Consider the following 24427-nt stretch of genomic DNA (forward strand, 5'->3'; position numbering starts at 1 on the left):
GAACTTACTGTAAACATATGCTTCCGCTGTTTTCTGAGAGCAATGGAATAGCCAGCATAGCAAAATGTTTAAAGAGTCGTGGAGACAAGTACATTATTACAGCTACAACCAAAAGGAGCACAAGCAGCTGCTAAGTCAATGTCATATCCTGAATTTCTTTTCATGTCAGTTTTTCACTATCAAACATGTACTTCCAACCATGATCTTGATATTGTCTGAGCAGTTCCATAGGTGGCTGAAAGCTATGAGCATGACTTGCTTCAGAAGGTTCCAGTCATCAACGAGAATAATAATCCTCTTATCATGATGCACCCCTGTTAAAAGAATAGTTTAAGTCTAAATCAAATAGTACATATTCATATTTCCAAACAACAGACACAAAACACCAATAACCATGAATATAAATTATAGTAAGTCAGATTTTGTATAAATTTCAAATTAAAATAAAAACAAAACATGTCTAAATGGAGATCAAATGTCATTGATAAGGCAAGTTGTTGAAATACCTAGCTTGAAAATATGCAGTATGAGTTTCTAAAAAGCCTGAATTGTTCACCTGGCTTGATGCCCAACATTTTTTATTTTGTAAAAGTGGTCATGTTTTTTCTCATGGATAAAAATTTCTAACACTCATATCTAAGGAACAATCGTAACAACTGTCATTAAAGTCTGTCTATTAGTTTCTGAGGAGAAAAACTTTTAAAGAATAACATTAAAAATAACAAAAATATGAGACAGTGATAGATATTTTGTAGATATGTGAAAAAAACTGATGTCTGACCCCTACCATCTACATCTAGTAATGGTTGCCACTGTTTTCAAGGATAAAAAATCCTGCCTTATTTGTATGCAAAATAACCTACAGATCATTCAGACAAATTTTGGTTCAATTTGGCCTTATAGTGCCATAGTAAGCATGATAGGAGAAGATCTAGAACCTTTTTAACGTTACAATTAAAATAGTAAAAAAATTAACTCCAACATGGCTAAACAGATTAACATGAAAGTTTGACCATAGATATATCTTATCATGCTTAAGGGTTTTGAAGATAAATGTAAAAAAAGCTTCTGTTCATGAAGTAAACGTCCAACCTCACATCACAATACCTCAAGGTACATTCAAACAAAGTTTAATTCTAATTGGTCTGGTAGCGTCGGCAAAAGTATTGAAACATGGCTCTCCAGGCCAGCTAAAAAGAGGACTAACTATATTCAAATACAAAATACACAACTGTTGAACGCAAAATTACATCAGTTCAATTGTTCTACTGATAATCACCAGAGACTATTGTCTTAATTGTGGGTTGTTGGTAAGAATTTGTGACATACATTTCCACAAAAAAGGCTTGGGATAGTGTATATATGTCATGCAAAAATGCTCAAATTTAAGGCAAAAAGGTCTATGACTCCAAATTTACATATTCTGCCAATGTTTATTCAATTAAATTGTCAGTTTCTTAATGTCTATCTTAAATAACTTTCTTGTGTGTTGTTTTCTTTCTATTTCATATCATTGATTTCATCGACTCGGATGCTTTTATTTTACTGGAAACGGACATAATTCATGCATGACATAAAAATCTACTACTAAAGTTACCTTGGCATCTCTGGTCATTTAGAAGTACATGTGTATAATATTCCTGCAGTCTTTCAAAAAACAAACATTTTGCACGAGAAGGAGGGGGAGGAGCTTTACTGGGTCCTGGTTAAAACTGGACTGGTTACTCCTCATGTTAAAAAAACAGGAGTGATTTCAGCTGCATACAACCAAGTGAAGTAACTTTACTGATCTAAACCTAAAAAAAGATAAGAATTGAAAAGTACATGTAGCATATTGCAGGTAGTTGTTAAGCATTTGTGACAAAGTTTGAAAAATAAACTTATAAGAATTTTTCAAGGATTTATAAAACACAGACTACACCTATTGAAGCTATGACATAATTCAAAACACTGTCTAGAAATGTTTCAAGGACCTGTTTGTTATTTCATTGGTGGAAATATATGTCACATGGCAGGTCTTTGAAACATTTATCAACTTCATTGAGCATAAAACAAATACACTGAACTTACCGTAAGCATATGCTTCCCACTGTTTTCTGAGGGCAGTGTTCTAGGATTCCCATTTCCCATTACCCCGGGCAAGTGAAATTTGTGTCAGGGAAAGTTAGGTACTTAGTTACACTTTCCCATGGCAAGTTGAAAACTTCATATGCTGTAAGGATTTGTTTTGTTAGGAAAGCAGTCATTGACTGTGGGAAAGTTGATTTTATATGGATTTTTCCCGAGGAAACCTCAATTTCTGAAAAATCCTAGAACACTGGAGGGTAAAGCAATTTAGTGTAAATTTCATATAAAATCAAAAAATGTATAATTGATGACCAAATGTTATTGATATGCCAAGTTGTTGATATACAAAGCTTGAAAACATGTACCTCAAGGTTCTCAAAAGCTTGAACTGTTCACCTGGCTTGATGAGCAACATTCTTTATTTTGTGAAAGTGGTCATAGCTTTTTCATGGATGAAAATTACTAATTTTGCTAAACCTAACAGTTTTGTAGATATATGCAATAAAATGATGTCTGACCCCAACCATCAACTTATATAAATGGTGGACACCTTTTTCAACGGATCAAAAATCCCTCATTTTTACATTAACAACCTACAGACCATATGTGAAAATTTTGGTTAAAATTGACCATATTTTGTTATTCTGCCAATGATTATCAAAGAAATGCTGCCATGTCACTTCTTTGATTATAATTTTAACATTCTTGCCTAAGGATCAATTATATAAACTTTCATCGAATTCTGTCCAGAAGCTCAAAAGAGATGGAATGGCTCACCTGGCTTAATGAGCTAAATTCTATTTTTTCACAAGCTGTCCTACTTTTTTCTTGGATACAAAATCCAAGCACTAATACCCAAGGAACAATAACATAAAATTTCACTGAATTCTATCAAGAAGTTTCACAGAGAAGTCTTAAAAGGATTAAAAATAAAAACAAAATATAAAATTTAGCAATAACTCCAATATAGGTAATCAAATTTAACCACAAACAGATTTTGTCATGCAAAATACTTTTTATGTGTGAATGTGAAAACAATCAAATTATTTGAAGTGGTTCATAACTATTGTGAACCTCCATAATTCAACAACAGGAGATCCTCAATTATTTCAGGAGGTCCTTAAATATTTCTGGACCTCAGCAATTTGATTCTAGGACCTGTTCATTTCAGGACCACTATAATTATTTCTGGAGCTCAACTTTTTTTCATCTAGGCAACAAAACTACATCAACTTACTGTGAGTGGTGTGATGACAGTCTTGATAAGGCTTGAGGTACTCATATCTATACACGTGTAACAGACATTCTGACCATACAATTGTCCATCTCTACATTCCAGGAATATCACAGCTTATTGTACAATTCAAATGTTCTCCAAACTGGGGCTACCTGTTAATTAAATGGTTTATGTATAACAACATTGTAAGGCCATCTAATTAAAATTAGACCTATTAATTTTTCCACTGAGTCATGCACTGCATGTAGGATCTAACAACTCTCCATTCTAGTTTCAGTTTAGACCAAAGGTCTGGAAATTCTGAGAGGCCATGTCGGACATTTTATCAAATTTCAGCAGACGTTTGTGTCAGTCTTTTCCCTGCCTTTTATAAGGTCAAGAATTGACTTTAAAAAACCTTTTCTGTAGTAATTTAAAGATAAATATTGAACTTTGCGTTATTCCATCACTGTCTTTTACAAAATATCTGAATGAGTGAACAAGTTCAGTTCGACCACACAAGGATGTTCTGACATGTAAACAAAAACATAGTGTCTCTCAGACTTTTTCATCACATCAGCAAAAAGACGAAAACTTCCAAGTAATGAAAAAAATGTTGTTATTTGCAAAAAAAAAAGAAAAAAAAAAGCAAAACATCCTTGAACAAGCTGACACTATTATATTCTTATGTATCCTACCATGCTTATTACAAGTTTGACCTTTGACCCTTAATTAATATTTGACATTTACCTTAGACTTGACCATTCCTGTGTTCATGTCTGGACATCTGTTTCGACCAAGGCGAACAGGTTATATAGCTCTGGCTAGTTTAGGTATCACCTGTCTTACAATAACAGCCAACTCTGTCAAATCCTACAAAATTTACAAGACTGTCAAGTCCTAAATTAGCAAGAAAGTAAAATATTGGAAACAAATACATTCAGTACCGAGGTTTGATATCATATTCTAATCTATGTTAGACCTAATCAATTGCCACATTGCCAAATATTGTAGAAAATGACCAGTAGCCAATAAAAATTGTGTGCCGGTCCCAACTGTGGCAAAAGAATGCGTCGGTTATAATTTTGAAAGTAAAATAGTTTCTGGTATGGAGCATGTAAATTCTGAAAACAATGTAAAAAGATATCAAGATTGACTACCAAAACTTTTATACAATTTATTTTTCAATAAATCATTCTGTTTTCTCGCATTAAAATAAGAAAAATAATAATAATAAAAAAAAAAAAAGAAAACAAATAAAATTACATTAATAATGTCTAAATATGAAACTGCAATCTACAATACTAAAAAAGTTCCAACTAAGATTACATAAAACCTAAACAATTTTATCATGACACAATTGTGTTTCCTCAAGTTTAAGAAAAATTTGCTCTGGAAAATAGAATTTTATTTTCTCTATGACGACTTTGAAGACTATTAGAAATATTTTATGAATAGATTGTAAACACAGATGTGAGTGTTCTCTTGGCCTAAGTCTACATGTTTAATATTTGCAGGTTTAGATTTTATTGTATTTGAGTTTGGTGTTACATTTATTTAATTTCAAAATTCAAAAAAAATAATAATAATAATTTTTTTAAAAACCTACTGACCCTACAAAAGTTTTGAGGATTGATCAGAAACACAAAATTATATTTTTAGGCCTTATAATTATGAGAGAAATGTAGTTATTTCGAAAAAAAAATTAGGCAATTAGAAAAAAAATTCTAAAATTTTGCAAAAATTCGCAGAAAACTGGTCAAACTAAATTTTAAAACTTAAAGGGACACAACTCCTTCAAAAAAACAACAAACCAGAAAAAACTCGAACTTTATCTGCAACTCATCAATGTACACCTGACTACAAAAAATCATTTCAAAATCTCAAGGCATTTAGAGGAAAAGTCTGGAAAAGTGTTCAAACAGCAAAATTTTTAAAATTTAAAGGGCAACTCCTTCAAAGAACCAGAACAAAACTCAAACTTCATTTGTAACTCATCAGTATACACATGTACACCAAAAATCACTTCAATTCCAAGGCGTTTAGAAAAATCTGGAAAACTGGTTGTCATGGAAAGAGGAAATGCAGGATAAGGGTCCTAACAGCTTTGTGGCAGGGACATAAAAATAAAATAATCTTCCAACCTACCTAACATATTTCACTTTTCATAGCAGGGAATATAAGACTTAATTCTGTTTGGCCTAAACTAAAGAATGGATCTTACCATCTTTCCAAGCCTTTGCCAGTACAACAAACTACATTTCACCAATAGCATCAAAACATTTCTTTAGATAAGGCCGTACAGCCAAAGGATTACGTGTCTGGGTCAAGACCTCATGCAATTCTTCATTTGCTAGAAAGTTTAATCTGAAATAGAATGTATATATTTATTTACTCCATGGTTCCATACAAATTTCCAATTCTTTTGAAACTCTTCACTTATATAATTGAAATATCTCATTAATCAATATATACTGTATAGGTATAAGCCATATGTAGGAGTGGATTTCTGTGATCTAGCCCTGTGTCAAATATCAAAAACCTACATTGAAGGACAAAAATATTACAGCCTTGACAAGAGTTTGTAAACAAAAAAAAGGAATTTGACCTTGAGGTCAAAGGTCAAGGTTATAGACCACAATTCATGGTATGCAACACATTGTCTTTAGGTAATAATCACATGCTAAAGATCAAAATCTCACATCAAGACAAAAAAGTTCCTGCCAGGACACAAGTTTGCTACAGAAAAACCAAGATATGACCTTGAAGTCAAAGTTCAAAATTGTAAGCCACTATCCATAGTACGGGACACGTCATTTCTGCATGATCTACCCACATGCTAAATATCAAAAGCCATCATGGAAAGACAAAAGAGTTGCAGCCTGTACACCAGTTTGTAATGAAGAGCGATCAGTCACCCCTTTTTATGGCAGGGCCCTGACAAATATTAATAATCTGTGTTAAGTGCTTATTTGGTTGCATTCTAGTTTATTCAAGACTTTTAGGTTTTCATAAATTGCCCATGTGTTAAACTGATTTACTAATTTACCGATTCAGAGTTGCTCATTTACTTTTGTTGCTTTGTATTATTTTCGTTACTTTATGTCTTTTGTTGTGTATGTCAGTTTTCCATGTCTGGTCTTTGTCCATGGATTACATTCTTTTGATTTCCGCTAGAATCTTGGTTCCCTTGATTAATCTTACAATATTTTAAACAGGTTTCAAAAATTTAAAATGATAGATACATGTATATCTCGCCTGTAACACATGAATGCTGTTATTCAAAACCTGCTTCATGGTGACTGTTACTACATGTGTTTATATTATGGACAATACATAATAACAGTTCAACTATTTGACACCTCTGGTATAGTTAAATATTGTTTACAGAAATGATAATAAGTGACTAAGTAATAATCTCAAAGTCAATAGACCCTGACTGCTGGGGAATTTGCACAAAATGGGTACAGAATTGAGGTATAGAGATGCTAATGCAACTGAATTTTGTGTTTATATTCTTTTATCTTTTCTTGTGGAAACAGGTGCAACCATTACTAAAACTAAGAAACTATCCAAAAAAAAAATCATTAATGAGAAATTAAAAGAAATTGAAATCGACCTTACATCAATATAAATAAACAAATCACCAACTTTCATTAACATTACATAGCTGCATGGGCTTTTGAGTAGTAGTCCAAAAACAGAAATATTAACCAACTTTTGTATGCATAAAGTCCCTATAGTCAAGCCAAAGAAAATTCTAATTTTCTATATCAATGTTAAAGAAAAGGGAGCTCACTACACATCAATGGGATGAAACAATTTCAATAAAGTTTCAACAAAATTGGGGGCATACCTTTTTGGTGATTGTGCTGTGGAAAACTGTCACTGTGTGCAAATTGGTTCTCATGGCTCAGATGGTCACACCATTATAAATTATGTATCATCCTCACTATTTAACCTCCATATCTGTTTGGACCAAAATCTAAAATAGGTGATGTACAATGGGAACTAAATAAATATTAAAATCTGTGAAAGTTTCATTCAAGTCCATTCAAAGGTGTAGAGTAATGGATAAGAGATTATGGGTTGCCTGTGCAATGGAAGCAGGACAACCCTTCCACTATAAACCCCACACAGATCGTTTTAATAATGATAAAAAATTTGAACGTTTGGGGTTTCCATAGAATTTTGATTCATACATAGAATGACCCTTGCTTAATATTTGACCTTTACCTATTTTTTTTCATATACCATGACAGATTTTCCTAGCTTTTGTCTAATTTTTATCTTTATTTTTTATATGGATCATTTGTACTAGATACAAACAAACAAAAATTTCTATGATAAATCTAAGTTTCAGTTATAATTTTACAGACACGACAGTAACGATGTAAACAACATACTTCAGAATTTAATGTAAAAAGCATAGGTCACCAAACTAATGATTTTTAGATAACTGAGCCTTAATATAGTCATTTTTTATAAGACTTTATATGTATTCAGTAAAGAATTTTCACTATTTTGCTATCTATTAAAAACTTATACATACAAGTTTGTACATATATAGATTTTTTTTTAAATTGTGTACAAAAAACTTGTTTTTTCATATCAGAATATTTCAAAAAGAAAATTGAGGGTCATAGAACTCTTTTAAGTAATATCAAAACAAATAAAATTTCTATTACATTTTTATAAATATTTTTCTGCCAATTATCTCCCTTTGAAAAAAGGCTTTTTGAAATTAAAGTTTTTAATTGTTACCTCTCCCTAAAAAAAAAACAAAAAAACAAAAAAAAAACAATATACATTCAATGAATACTTTATTACCGGGTTAATCGTAAGTGAATTCTTGGTGAGTCTGCTGAATGTAGATTTGTCAACCATTTAACAAAATTTACCTTTCTCTGCAGTTTTGATTAAATGGTATACGCATGCATCTGCGACACCATTGTGGCATTGGTACAATTAAGTAATTTATAGTTAAGGCTACAGAATAATTTTTACTACGTTTTAAACAATTTTTATGTTATTACAACAGAGTTGGAATTTTTGTGCCATATATGAATATATACAAACTACTGCCCCTACACCTCTATTTTTTGAGGCAACCTAGTCAAATAGACTAACTATAATAAACCATTGATGAATTATATGGTAAGTTTGACACTTTACCAGTGGCCATGTGGTGGAAGTTTGATATTAAGTACCAGTGGCCCTCATGGTGTATCCAAAAATCAAATAGAGAGTAACATAAGGGGATGACTATTTGATTCTGAGGGGGCTGACATTTTTTTAAAATAAATATTCTGGCCCTGGCAAAAATTCTGATCTACATCCCTAGAAAATACATTTTTCTAACCTTAACCTGTACACTTTATACAGTAAAATGGAAAGAATCTAGTCCTAATGTGCTTGGAGAACAGTTTTTTCAAAAATAATTGTTCTGTCACCCCACAAAATTTTCCAGCCCCACCACAAAACAGAATCAAGTAGTCAACCACTTTGGTCATCAGGGGGGTCCAAGAGGACTAAAAATGTACACCACTGAAGCATTCTCAAACCCACCATTTTAATTTAGGTCTATCAGTGCAAACTCCTTTCCAGAATTTCTGGATCCACCGTTTTTTTTCTATGTAAAGACTTGCAAGGCCTACATTAATTATTATCTGTATATATTTTGTTAGTTTGCCCTTGAAATATAAACACACCCTTTAGAAGTCCCTGTATACAGTTTGTTTTTTGGGGGTTTAAAGCCCGAGCAGCAATATTTCAGCTATATCTAGGCGACCCTGTATACAGAGTTGGTAACTCACCTGTTTATTTTTAAAGGGAATTCAGGGAAAATGAGATTTTTCCGAGAAACAAAAAGTCATTAATTGAATTTTGTGTGCTACATTTGGGAATGTATACATGTATCAGGCGAGTTTTTGATATAATTTTACACAAAATGGATTAAACTTTCTCATATCTAGAGGATGCTATGCCTAAAAATTATAATTATAATTACCTTACTAAAACCTCCCCTTCAGCTCCATAGTTGTGTGGTGGCCGCATGGTTGACAAATAACATACATGTGGATCACGAGCCGACTTCAGATTAATGGCGCGAAATCGGGTATTGATTTGCTACAACATATGACTGGCGCGAACTCAGGTATTTACGGCAACTGCCATTTGAATTTTAGGGGTGACTAGGTTCAAAATCGGAACAAAGTTAACACAAGCTATAAGAAAAAGCAGGATCATAATATTATTAATATCATAATATTTTTTTTTGTCAATATAATATCATTAAAAATTTGATCCTAGCCCCAACCTATTGATCAATTGTTTCAGTTTTATGTTACGAAAAGGCCGTAAAATCCATTAAGCCGGAGGAGACAGTTGTATTTCCTTACTTCTGGGCATTTTTTTTTATTGGAGTGAAGAAAATGAAAGCAGGAGTTAAATATATATTTTACTCCTTGATGAAAGATACAAAAAAATCTACAATCCGAGTCATAACAAAAAACCTATGATCAATGCCGTAGCATGGACATATAACTATCTATTTCAAAGCGGTGAGCATTTGACTTATAAAAAATAAAACCTGAATGATTTGGCTTTTTGTGATTATGCTTTCAACATTTATTTTTTTCTTTCCATCTTTTTTTTTTCAAGGGGAGGGTCTTGTCTTGATAATCATGCGTCTTAGAAAAAAGGAAATGTGTACCAAATATGCAGTAAAGTGCATTCATTTTTATTTTTGTGTTGGAAGGCTTTATCTTCTCAAACACATTACACCAAACAAGATTAGCTCCTTCAATAATGCACATTCGTGTCTAGGCACTAGGCCGTCTATTTGATTACGCGTATCAGTAGATATACAGCAGAGTAATTTCTTGTAAGTGAAGTTTCTGTTAGTCGTCTTCTATGGATTTTATGATTTGGGCATTCACCCTATACGTTTTTTCCACTGTATGTCTCCTTGGTAACAAAAATGAAGCATTCTAGATTATCTTTATGGGAAAGTTAGAATTTACGTTCTCTCTGAGAATAAGATATTGTCTTTATTGCATAAGGGGGCTACCATTTAATTTTTATGGGGTGCTAGGATTAAATTTTAAAACAAAACACACAGGATTGATATTTTCAAGAAATAAAAAAAAAACCAAAAAAAACGGGACAGATTATAAGAAAAAAGTCAGAGTCTAATAGTATCTAATCACTGTATTGATATGTTTGTTTATACATGTATACCCTAAAGATTGCACCGTAGAGAAAAAGCCAGTACCCATATTTTTTTTTTCAAAATAAAAAGGCCGGATAGAAAATTTGATCATAGCCCCCCCCCCCCAAAAAAAAAAAAAAATCAAACGGATACCCCCTAAAGCTTAATAATCTATTGCCAACATAGTTGTAATTATGTATATGTATATGAGATACAATAGCGAATGAAAATTGCATTACATCATGCTTATGTTCATTGTATAAAACCAGGCGCGGATTCAAGGACGGGTGTGCCGAACGTAAGCCCGTAAGAATTGAAAAAAAATTCTATAAAATCTTGATTTTTCACAAATTTTAATTTACCCACAAATTTCTTTAGTTTTATTTACCCCCCCCTCCCCCCCAACAACAACCCGAGAACAGCATAATCTAATGGTAACAACTTATTTTCCCAGTGACGAATCGAGAGGGAAGGTGCATGCAGGGGGTCGGCGCACCCCCTCTTTTTTATTGCACAATTTGTCTTTTTCTTGTGTAAAAGTGACAACAATGGCAAATAATGCCCTAGGACAACCTTATTTCTGAGGAAACCCGGCTGGCACCCCTCCTTTTCAAGGTGTCTTGATTCACCCGTTTTTCCACTTATTGTATTGGATCTAAGCTTAAAATTTTATCTGATCTACGTAATAAGTTGTTTTTTTACAGCATCGTGATTCTGAAACTTTAATAATATATACAAATTATTAACACCAAGTCATCAATTATATTAAAAAAGGTTAATATTAAATTCTGAGTTGTCTATAAGCTGGACAAACCAGAATAAAGTAATTTACATTATCTACCGATTTTTTTAACAACATGTATGTATACTCTCTATCTAGCTATAGGTGTATAAGAGGACAACCATTTGATTCTGGGGGAAATTGCAAATTTTGTATGATCGGAAAATTTTATTTCTGAAATTTTGTGCACCAGAAAATTTATTTTTAATAACATTGGGGGAAGATTATTTATTTTCACTTCACTGTATAAACTATCTGCACTTGCTGAGGCCAGAAAATGTATTTATTTTCTAGGAGGTGTAGACCAGAATAGTTATTTCCAACTTTTTCAGAGACAGAATAATCTTTTCCACATTATACCAGCCACCTCCCTCATAATAAAATACTCGCTCCCATAGTATAACGTCCCTGTTTCATTATTCTGAATCTTGATTGCGACAATAAACCTACAGTTATATCGCTAAACAAGTGCTTTCAGTTCCAATTCATTTTTTACATTAAATGTAAAGTTTTTGTGAAACTTGGGCAAAAAGGAAGAAAAAATCAGAAACATGTATGTAAAAGAAAAAAAACACCGATCTGACAAAATATGCTTTCTGTAGAATGTTAAGAAGTTGAGGGGTTTGGCAGAGTAATCTGCCCCTTGAATTGTTTATTTTCAGTGCGTTTCAGAGCAAACATAACTCAATTTACCAAAATGATATGCAAAATCTTGTCTTTCTTCACTGATTTTTATGAAGCGAATAATCAAACTAAACTTTCAAAATGGTGTTTTTATACCATATTTCTCACCCACTGCCTGATTCTTACGGAGACTTACACTTAAAATATAGACTGAAAAGATACGTACGGTACCAGCTTTGATAAAATTGATCTAAAAAAGCGAACATTCAGAACCTCATAATTCACCACATTATAGTAGTTGTTACAGAGGGGCGGGCGGGGGATGTTTGTCCCCTAAAATTGAGTTGTTTCACCTGTTCTAACCCCAGCCCATAATTTTTTTGCTTTGGTTCGTCATTATCAGTTATGTTTACGCCCCCTCTAATCTTTATCTTGAGTCCGCCCCTTCTGATATTTTATTCTATTTAGGTGTTGTTACAATATTAACACAAAGCGCGGAGAATCTCAATTGGTACGACAAACGTAGTCACCGAGTAAAATCCCCTGGTTTTTATTTTTTTTTTTACAAAAATTTTAGGTATTGCATGACGTACCAACAAAAAGTATTGGTACTGCTCCAGCACCAGCTCAGCAACTACGCCACAGATACTTCAACAAACGTTACGTTCTTAAAATACATATTGGAAGAATAAAAATCGCGAATTTGCACTTTGCGCAAGCCCCGACAAAAAATCCTCGGTAATTAATGACAATTCTTACTAGTCAAGTGAAAAATAACACAAAGACAGGGGCGGACCCAGGACTTTCTCAGGGTATGTGTGCGTGTGTGTGTGTGTGTGTGTGTGTGTGTGTGGTGGCGGTTTGGGGGGTCCAAATTAAAAATATAAACTTTTATGTTCTTTAAATACATATACTGATGGTCATTTAATAAAAGTGACTCGAGCTCCTTCTTCCTTGTTTGGCGTCTGCCAAAACTGTCCACTATTCTGTCCATATCTATAAATGCATATCATCGTACGCATAATGGACGTGCTTTGCGCCAGAGCCATTATATCAGCGGTGGGGGTTAAACATCAGGCCATGTAAAATTGGGGCAGTAGGTGAAACATGGTTTAAAAAAAATGTTTTGATAGTGTAATTTGACTATTTGCATTATCCAAATCAAGGAAAGCGGACAAGATTTTCCATATGCTGGCTCATTGAGTTACAAATCACTGAAAGGCACTGAAAGAGTAATCAAGGGAACCAAGGCTACAGCGGCAATCAAAAGAATGCAATCCAGGGACAAAGACCAGACATGGAAAACAGACATACACAACAAAGAACATAAAGCAACTAAAATCATACATACAAAGTAACAAAAGTAAATGAGCAACTCGGACTCCACTAAAAACTGGGAGCATGGACCAGGTGCACCGGTAGGGTAAGCGTCCTCTGCTCAGAACTTGATAAGAGAAATTCGTTCTTTCAGTTTCCAAAGCATCATTATAATAAACAGAAAAGTCATACAAGAAAGTAGAAATACAGTTACTATCTGGATCCAGGAGGGGTTTTGAAATAAAAAAAAGTTATTCATGTCTTCAGCAAAGACAACTTAAATGAAATATGATAAGTTATTGGTAGCTCTACACAAACAGGTTTTATTTAAAATAAAGTATCAATCACTACAAAAAATACTTTATTTTGAATGCATTTGTCATTAACATGTTTATTATTTTTATTGAAGTATCTGAAAAATAAACTGCCGACGGGGAGTGTGGTCTGGCTCTACCAGACCAGGATAGGTTGTACCCCTTCCCTAGAGTGTGCATCCTCCACAATGGAGCTTAATACATGTATATAATTGTTGGTAAGAACATAGATATTAAATATATACCTGTGTCATTCTGTGAAAACAGATTTATGACCAATAAGTATGTAAGTCACAGTTACACCTTCAGTAACTTTCTTCAGGTTATATTCACGTGCATGTAACGTGAATGTGACAGAGTCTAGAAGTAGTTAAATATGATTATTATCCTTTGTACATATTGTTTTATAGTACAATATTTATTGTTTTATGGAGTTGTCATAGTTAATTCTTTTAAATCTGCAAATGACTCTTCTAATTGTAGATGATAGTTAAGTGCAAGATGTTTCTACTGGACATCCCGAAGGAGATGACGAGTGCCCTTGTCGGGATGGTATTCGGGATTATATCATTGTTGGTTAGCATCAAAGTTAGAACCCACAGGAGGAGACTGATTTAGAGGAGGATGAGAATGGAGACTCCTATCTCCATGCGTCAACTTACTCTCGCCGCATCAACCCCTAACTTATCATACATGGTTTAGTGGTTGATGTATTGTGTAATAATGTGCATGTTTTAGGTTTTACTCATAGATACAAATCCCTGGTTTTATGTTTCACTACTTGTATAAGTTATATTCCTACAATATTCATTTGAGAACATTATTTTTTTTATATTTTCAAAAAGGCTTTACTCATTATTTCTTAAGCTATTTTATTTCTAAATTTCATTTCCCAGTATATTTAAAAGTCAACATTCAGCATTCAGAGTAACGTAAAACTGAAACATGCATATTCTTTCACAAATGTATCTTTTTAATTGTTTTGATTTGTCAGGTAGACTGTATTTTATGTATTTTTTTTATCATGACTGTGTATTTGTTTTTTATATGTATAACAGATCCCTCCAATAGTACATGTTGTAAAAAGTATGTCAAAGGTTTTATTCAAAAGACTATTTCTGTTATAAAAGGATTCTGCTACCCAGGTTTCTGACATGAATATATCATAACATTTCAGATTTTAGTACTTTTTAATATATTTCAAAAAAATTATGCAGCATTTTAGAATTAGATAAAACCTTCAACCTGCATATTTTCTTTACTAAGTTTACTTTTCATTCTTCTTTTATATCTATTACACTCTATTTTTCTTATTTCTGTAACTGCTGCATGTGTTTTTATGCACATTTAATTATTTTATGCCTATCATTGTATTTATATTGAGGGAAAAAATGTATTTTTAAAGGTTCACCTATACTTTTGTTTCAATTAAAATGTCCACGAACACTTTTTTAAAAAGCATTTTATGGTTATTTACTGTAGAAATCTTACGTATACTTTAAATGTCAGTTATACATGAACAATCTATTGAAATACTCCTTTTTATGTAAAAATCCGCACTTTTACCTCAGAAATACATATTTCTGAATCAACTTTTATTGATTCTCATGTTTTTAATTATGTCTATGAGACTATGTTTTGGTACACACTTTTTATATACTGTTCATGTATATTCATGTATATCCATGTTACAAGTGCGACTAATTTTAATAATGTTTTTTTTTTATATTTTAAGTCTGTTAGAATTTTGATTTTCACTGTTTATACAATAGCTTATGAATTACTGTTTTAATTTTCGTCATCTCTTGTGTGTTGGGTATGACACCCTGTCATCTAATATGTAATGTTCGTTTGTTTGTTTGTTTTTTTTATTATTTTAATGATTTCCTAACTGTCTCACAGTTTAACAGATCTATATGTATGTTCCTTTTTCATATGAATGTTTTGAGTCCTTTTTATTTAGTTTTAGTTCAAGACAAAAAGAGGTGGAACTTCTTGATACGATTCCTGCTGATAAACCATTCCAACATGCAACCATTTTTTCCCTTAAGTTTATTTTACTTATAATTCTGTAAGTTTAGTCAACACGATAAATATGCAGCAAAAATGTAATAAAGATGGTAGTTTGTTTTTAACATTGTTTCTCTTGTTTTTCATGGTTTCTTATATTAATTATCTCTCTCTTTTTTCTTAATTTTTACATGTTTTTCTTTAAAAAAAACCCTGTTTTTAATATCACTTATCGTTGAACATTGATACCGTTTATATTTTGTATACCGCTATGCTATATAAAGTTATCTGAAATATTTAATTTTGAAATATTCGTTCGTTATCCAGCTTTGGACAGTTTAGTAATGTTTTTTCACTATCACTGAACTCTGAAACATGTTACGAAAGAAAGCTTGTATTAATAGCGACAACAACAAAACAAGATAAAACCGTTTAAAAATGACGATAACACTTCAAGTACAGATGACAAAGAATTTATTGTAAAACTAAACAGAACGAAAACAGGTAACACAGAAAAAAACCCAGTGGGAACCCCTTGTAAAAAGGAGTCGAAAACACAGAAGTTTCTTTCCTCTTTGCAAGATAGCCACTGTGTCCAACAGTCGAATAACATGGGTATTTCCTGCTTATGCTTTCTATTTTTGATACTTAAAACCTGCATTCCATTTCAACGTTTTCTTTCTACTTATACGATAGATTTGTGTTTGGACGATGTATTTTAAAAAGTACATTTGTAGTAGTAATATCAAATCCATAAATGCCCTTTTCTTATAAAATGCAAGTCAGTGTATGCTTTTGCCATCATTTCTCATAGTATTGTTTTTTTTTATTTTGTCATATTGATCTTGTATATAAAATAAACAACAGTCTTTCTAGTCGGTGAAACACATGAGGGAAAATAAACTATTTTAATTTTGGTCAGCAAGCCATCTTTCTTGTTGAATATATTAGAAGTTTCTGAGTAATTACAAATCTAAAACAACCAAATATGTGTATAAAAAACTGCTAAGCCACAGATATTAGACACACAATCACCCAATATTGATACTGAGAGAGTAATCTAGGGAACCAAGGTTATAGCGGTAATTAAAAGAATGTAATCCTGGGACAAAGACTAGACATGGAAAACAGACACACACAACAAAGAACATAAAGTAGCTAAAATCATACATACAAAATAACAAAAGCAGATGGGCAACTCGAACTCCACTAAGAACTGGGAGCATGGACCAGGTGCACGGTAGGGTAAACGTCCTCTGCATTTCTAGAAACACCCGCCGAGTTGCTCATAAAAAAGGCAAGTCCGGGGTAGACAAACGAAGAAAGGAAAACTATGACCCGTTGACTGAATCAGTTTTCATGGTGCAGATGGATACACCATAAAGATCCACGAGTTCATGATGACGACCATAAAACTTCTGTAGTGATGACTTCAATCTTGTAGCAACATAACCCTGTTCCAGAAGCCTATTTGTTAGAGTTCTAGCGCGATACAAAATATCATGATTAAACTTAAAGTAAACATTAAAAAACATCACAAAGGAAACGGGAATGACTTCAAGTGCTGGGGATGGCTTTAATACTTTAAGTTTAAGCATTCCTCCTTCTACTGTGGCTTTCGTAACACTTTGTAGGCAAATTCGTAGTGCAAGTCCAATAAAACAAGAAGTTTATACTAGACAGCAACCATGTTATATTTTAACGCAAGCCCATTCTATACTAATATAAAGCAGTATACCTGATTTGACATAGATACGTTTAGTGACAGCAAAGATGTCTCTGACGAAATCTTTCCCTATCACTCCGTATATAATAAATGTCTTAACCCTATAGATCAGGACAGCAACCAATGTATGCCTTATCTATATAAAGCCTTACACCAAATTTGATGTCAATCCATCCATTGGGTGGGGAAAACTGCAACCATATTTGGAGGAATTGACGGACGAACAAGGTGATACTAGTTAACCACCCTAACAATTATTACTCCCTGAAAGGTTCTTATAAGTATTTTTTTACTTCCTCTTCAAGTTTATACAATGCAAAGAAAAACAAATAGAAGTAGTCCCAGATGAGTACTGTTCACATGGAAATCTCAACCGAAACAAATAAGAATATAGTATTCAACAATCCCCTTATTTGAGGTTAAAACAAGTCCTTAATACATTCCAGCAATATGTCGTTTCCGGAAAAAGGAAAAATATATTTTCGAAAATGATTTTAATAAACCGGACATAAAGAAATAATGAAATTTTAATAAATGAAAAATACAATTTTCTTCTATTTAGTTGAAAACAAACATAAAATCTAGCAAAAATATATCACAGATGTTAGAAAAGAGTATCAATTAACAGCATTCATTGACATTGCATGGCAAATAAAAGTGCTAATAACAATTTTTTTCGGTATGAGTTTGCCCTTTTTCTCTTAATTTTGCTTCAACTTAATATCTTATACCGTAAAACTGTTCTTCGATATTAACGCTTGTTTCTAACTGAAATCAATCTACATATCATTAAAGTACTTTTTTACAATTGTTTCTTCAAGTAATAATTCGATACTATCAAAAACCTCGAAAATTAATACCCCCGAATAAAACAAATCCACAATAAATTTTCAATATGTCAAAAAAATCATTTTCTGTTTTTTTCTAATTCTGCAGTACTAAAAAGAAGAGCCACAGTGTTTCAAAGACAGAACTCGTCTAAATGAATGTGAGCTCATTGGAAAACATATAATTTGTAACAAGTCATGTCTTTAGTGATAAAAAAAACATTGAGAATATAAAAAAGTAAACATTTTACATTGTAATAGATTAAATCATACGATAGAACAAACACATCAGATTCAGTAAAAATTCAATTAAATTCATCACTGAAAAAGAAAAAAAGTGCATACATTTAAGTTATTAGCTGCCAAGTGATCGTCCATGATTATTCGGCTGGCTGTCGAAATAATCATAGACAGTTATGGAAGATTATTACATTTTTGCATGATTTTGCTTGACCACATGATAAGAAATAAATAATCTTTGTATCGAACTTTACTTTGGAAGTCATTCAGCTTATACTATGTTTGTCTTGGCGTCCAGGTCATATTATTGAAAGAACCAAGGACACCAAGGTTATAGCGGCATTCAAAAGAATGTAATCCAGGGACGACACATGGAAAACAGACATACACAACAAAGAACTTGAAATAGCCAAAATCGTACATACAAAGTAACAAAAGCGAATGACCAACTCGGACTCCAATAAAAACTAAAAGCATGGATCAGGTGCACCGGTAGGGTAAGCGTCCTCTGCCTTTCTAGAAACACCAGCCGAGCTGCTCATAAAAAGTCAAGTCCGGGGTAGACAAACGTGTGGAAAGGAAAACTGCGCATAATTGTTTACTTCCGGGTACTCGAATTGCTGTATAACAATGCAAAATCTTCTATTTTATGTTACACAAAAATATTTTTTATCCTCGACACTGAACGCAATGCTTTCTAAATGACAAATCTCCATGATTTTGAAATCATGAAATCACGAGGTCACATGACGAGAGTTACACACCCGATACACATTCACTTTGCGCACCATAATGCATTTTTGTCGTTTTGTGTCATTATGGCTCATTCTTGTTCATGGAAAGGAAACACTACTTTGATAATATTCTATAAATCGTTTTTCCATAAGAACAAATACGCATCTGACACTTTTAAAAATTGCATGCTTTTTATAACTATATGATATACATCTTTTTGTTTGAAGAATTAGACCATAGCTTATAGAGAAATACATTTACCCATTTCTGAACAGCACAGCATCATTTCTTTGTTTTCTTCGCTAAATAAACAAATAAGGAATATAAACATACATAATACCACTTTTCAAAGACTAATGACCGATATCTGTAATTAAATAAATACTAAGCATGCAGACATATTATTATTTATAAGCTCCCAAATTATCGTCTAAAATTAATTAGACATTCTGATAGAGAATGAGGCGCTAGCTGACTGTATAAGTGATCATAGACGGTACAGGAGCTTATAATATTTTTATACGATTTGGCGTAACTATATCATTAGGAAATAAAATGTGTTTTGTATCAAACTATACTATTTCAAAATTTATTTTGAAAGTTTTTTTTCAGCTGTTTCAATAATTGAAATTACTGACTGATTCTACAAATATTGTTTTTATTGGTTGGCGATTTTCCCTTTATGACTATTTTCACCAATGGTGGATGGATTTAATATGTATGGTCTTCATTTGTACATTACTGCTTCGGTTATTTGGTCGAATGGTCAAATCAACGCTATATCGTACAACCACATGTGCCCATTGAAAGTCTGTTCACCTCCTCGAGTTGGATGTATACGAAGTTTTAATTCTGTTATATTTATGGTATTGAAGACTTAAGTTAAGAACATTAATATAAGGAAGACGTCGTTCTTAAACTAGAATATGCAATTGTGCCTGCTTTTATCATTAAAACTCAAAGCTACAATATGAGACATAAAAAAGAAAATACATGAGAAGAGAAAATTAGTCAAAGTATAGGAAGCACTGTATCATAGTATAATATATCTTCAAGGAACATCAATTTTTGCCGTATTTTTAGTGGACAATAAGACCTTGGAGGTTTAATAACATGAACAACAATATTGTTTGACGGAACTTCACAGCATGTGAAGCCACTTATATTGCGTTGCTTTTATACTTGCAGTATTTGTGTAAATCATATCGATGGAATGATTTTGTAGTTCAAAAACTTTCTTTTAGTAATACAATTGGCTGCATAAACGGTGAATAGAAAAAGTATGTTGTGTTTAGGAACACATTTACTTACGCCTCAAGTCAATAGTTAAATGATCTGACATTAATCTGACTATTTAACTCTTTCCCTATCACTGAATTGTAACAGTAACTAAATAACAGTATCATTAAATGAGGTGTCTGACATAAGTTATACAAGATACCTGAACAAATTCTTGCCCATTGCATGTTTTCGAATATGACTTGACAAGGCATACTGGCGTTGGCTAAATAAAAATATCATCAAGTTATAAGTTAGTCCGCTGTCTTAATGATAAAAAGACAAAAAAATCCGTGTAAATGATAGTTCTATGTCATCTTGTTAGTAAATGTTTGACATGTATTCATATTTGAATAAAAAAGTGATCAAAATAAGCAGAAATGTCATAAAAATAATGGGTATGTTTTTCCCACATCTTAAAACTCATTAGATAGGTAAAATAAGCATTGAATATTCTATCATTTAGATTGAAAATATAGTTTAATATTTTATTTACATTACATAATTTGAGGACGGGGAATATCTTGAAGAATATGCATTTATTATGATTATGCAGTATTAAGTTTATATTTTGACCTACACTTAGAAATCGATGTTAAAAGAAAGCCATTGACCAAACTTTACAACAAAAGTGATGACTTTTCATTCAGAATTGTCAATTTTCCTTTCATCTAGGGCAACATCCCTTCAGCACCTGCGTATGGAGTGTTCATATCACAACTCATACGTTATGCCAGAGTATGCCGCAGACTTTTTTTATCGCGCTAGAATTCTAACAAATAGGCTTATGGAATAGGATTATGTTGCTACAAAATTGAAGTCATCACTACACACGTTTTATGATCGTCATCATGGACTCGTTGCTTGCTACGGTGTATCCATCTGCGCCATTAAAACTGATTTGTTCAATGTGTCATAGTTTTCCTTTCCTCTTTTGTCTACCCCGGGCTTGACTTTTTATGAACAACTCGGCGGGTGTTTACAGAAAAGCAGAGGACGCTTACCGTACCCGTGCACCTGTTCCATGCTCCCAGTTTTTAGTGGAGTCCGAGTTGCTCATTTGCTTTTGCTATTTTGCACGTATGGTTTTAGTTACTTTATATTCTTTGTTGTGTATGCCTGTTTTTCATGTCTGGTCTTTGTCCGTGGATTACATTCTTTTGATTACCACTATAACCTTGATTACTCTTTCAGTGTTGGATTTAACTAAACTGCATTGTTTATTTCCATTAACAGATTGGAAGAGTTTTTTGCAGTGTTTGTACATCCCTTTTATATTTTTATACATTGTACATCAGGTTCAACTTTACCATATATGATGATAAAATACTTTAAAGTCTGGTTTTCCTTATTACTGTTTTATTGAATCTTCTAGATGCAACTAGAGGCTGTTAGGGATAGGTAACACACGCATGTTTGTTATATCATTGGGACTGAACAATATGATTCTTATAAAAGAAAATATATGAAAACAGGAAACTATTTAAATTATAGGAAGCAATATACAGTTGTCAGGTATGTGATATAGGTCTAGGGGTGTGATATATAGGGTATGCAATATAGGTATGCAATACTTGGTTTAAACAAACACTTATAATGCATGTACAAAAAGTTATATTTTAATCTAAATATATAAAATTTCATAATATTAGATATCTTCTACAAAGATCAAATTGAATTATTTCTATATTTAGATCTTTTTTTTTAAATATAAGACGATAACGGTCAATAAGACATTGGAGGTCATATAACATTACCATCAATATTGTTTCACGGATCTTCACAGCTCTTGAAGCCTCTAATAATGAATTGCATTTTACTTGCAGTTATTTATGTGTAGCATAACTTACACACTCTTAAACAGAATAGAATAATTTTGTAGTTCTAACAAATTGAATGGAAGTTTTTTTTCTTTAAGTAACACTGTTTGACTGCATAAACGGTGAATAGAAAGTGTATGTTGTTTTTGCGAACACTTATATCAATGCCTCAAGTCAATATGCAATTGATTAAGGACATTTAAATGACTCTTTTTCTTCCCTTGAATTGTTAAGTTAATTAATAAACATAACATTAAATACGGCGTCTTACATAAGTTATACAAATTACCTGAACAAATTCATTCCCATTGTTTCTTCTGGAAGAAGACTTGCCAGGTGGTTGGAGCGTAGTCTAAATAAATGATAGTCAAGTCCAATATTTTAATGATAAAAATACCAAAATAATCTATGCGAAAGAAAGTTCTGTTTCCTTATGTCAGTAAATGTTTTACATGTATATTAACATGTTAGAAGTGTTGTTTTTTTGTTTTTTGTTTTTTTGTTTTTTGTATATCCCTTTTATATTTTCATACATAATAAATCAGGTTCAACTTTTATAAATATAATATACTTTATATTATGTTTTTCTTTATAACTGTTTTATTAAATTTTCAACTAGAGGCTTATGTGAATAGGTAAAATACGCATGTATGTCATTTTTAAAATATCTAAAACACCGAGGATTTATTCCTTGTATTAAACACGGTGCTACAATATTATTGCTCCTGTAAAATGCTTAGGTAGAAGTGGCTTGATTTGGCTTCTTATTTTAATATTTATTTTGGTTTTTAGTAATTCGTGTGTATAAAAGTAGTTCCAGCGTCATTCGCAATTTCCAGAAAATTGCGAATTATCTGTTAATTGTCCATTTGTGTATTCCAATGATCTTGAACATGCTAAATAAACTGCTTATAATGTTACTTTGTTCGAATTGTGATTTCATTTAAATCATCTGACAGACATTTGATTTTTGTAAAAGTTAAATGTGACTGTCACATTGGTTATGGACACTCAATATCAGTCATGTGACTACCTTAAAGTCTTGGAAATGATGATTTCCTATTGACTAAATATAAGCGTTTCTGTAGTTTATATTCCGAGCGCTAACCTCTAACTAAGAAATTGGCATATACGGCTATATGAAGAAAAGAGCTCGGGTAAAGAAACTAAATTTCCATACACTAGAAGGAATGGAATGTTACGAAAACGAAAGAAGTTAACAATGGGGAAACGATGTCATCGCGTTGTCACGAAATGTCAATGACTGTTTTCCCTTAAGACAATATGAAGTGGTATGTCACAGGCAGTTCAATATATGTCTGTTTGATCCTTGTATTTCAAGTTGTCTTAGGTAAATGTGATAATTACAGCAACTAATAGCGGTAAAAGATCATCTGTATTGGAAAGTATTTTAAGTTTGCATTATAGATGTACGGAAAATGGTATGCAAGTAGAGATCCATATCTAAAGCAATATATAATACATATTTTTCTGTAGATAAAATATAATCTACTAAAGTTGTGTTCTCTCACAAAATGCTTAAGATATTAACGGTTTCATCATAACATAATAATGACGGGTATCTGTAATTGACAGACCAGACATATATTAAGTTATTAGCTTCCAAATTATTGTCTATTGTTATTTAACATTTAGTAAATCCTGTTGGAGGTTGAGGCGTTAGCCGAATCCCTCCAACTTGTCTACTAGCCGTCGAAGCAATCATAGACGGTTATGGGAGCTTATAACATTTTTGTACGGTTTTGCTTATCCATTCTATGGGGAAATATGTTATTTTTTGTACCAAACTATATTTCTTTTTTTAAAGTCTCTCATCGGTTTCTATTTTTGTCTTTGCGCCCATGTTTAATTACTGCATAATAGACAGATTCTATAACTATTGATTTCATTGATGGGAGATTTTCCCTTTATGGTTTATTTCACATGAATGGGTGATGAATTTTATATGTTTGGTTTTCATTTGCTGCTCCGGTTATTTGGTCAAATAGTTTTATCCGATTAGTCCACTCAATGCAAAATTGTACAATCATAAAAGCCCCATAAAAGTCTGCAAACCACTTTCGAATTGAATGTATATGAAATTTTGATAATGTTTAAAGTGCTAAAGAATGAATATAGGAACATTAATGTAAGAAATCCAAAATCGTTCATTAGACTTACATAAACCTTTACATTATTTTACAAAACATTATTCTTAAACTAAAATATGAGCTTGCCTGCTTTTATCAATTAGTCCGA

The 24427-nt window shown here is 32.3% G+C and overlaps 1 protein-coding gene and 1 long non-coding RNA gene across 5 annotated transcripts in view; both read right to left on the reverse strand.

Annotated features, from left to right (window-relative positions):
• Nucleotides 1-6: 6 nt before the first annotated feature.
• On the reverse strand, nucleotides 7-5638 carry LOC148598518 (uncharacterized). The gene is made up of 5 exons (XR_015918578.1): nucleotides 5508-5638; nucleotides 4034-4156; nucleotides 3305-3456; nucleotides 1598-1796; nucleotides 7-314 (listed from the first exon to the last, which is right to left on the reverse strand). It is a non-coding gene; the product is annotated as an uncharacterized LOC148598518 (long non-coding RNA).
• Nucleotides 5639-17604: 11966 nt separating this feature from the next.
• The window catches only part of LOC148598519 (uncharacterized), a 48469-nt gene continuing 41646 nt past the window's right edge, over nucleotides 17605-24427 (reverse strand). For all 4 annotated transcript variants that reach the window (XM_088560515.1, XM_088560514.1, XM_088560513.1 and 1 more), the window contains 4 exons: nucleotides 22458-22520; nucleotides 20512-20574; nucleotides 19332-19372; nucleotides 17605-18416 (listed from right to left, as the gene is read on the reverse strand). In XM_088560515.1, the coding sequence (XP_088416641.1) occupies nucleotides 18358-18416; nucleotides 19332-19372; nucleotides 20512-20574; nucleotides 22458-22520 (226 nt within the window). In that variant the 3' untranslated portion in view covers nucleotides 17605-18357. The remainder of the gene's footprint in view (nucleotides 18417-19331; nucleotides 19373-20511; nucleotides 20575-22457; nucleotides 22521-24427) is intronic.

This window comes from Perna viridis, chromosome 14 (genome assembly GCF_037379345.1).
Source record: "Perna viridis isolate PV_CMFRI_1.1 ecotype Kerala chromosome 14, ASM3737934v1, whole genome shotgun sequence".
Classification (NCBI taxonomy): Eukaryota; Metazoa; Mollusca; class Bivalvia; order Mytilida; family Mytilidae; genus Perna; species Perna viridis.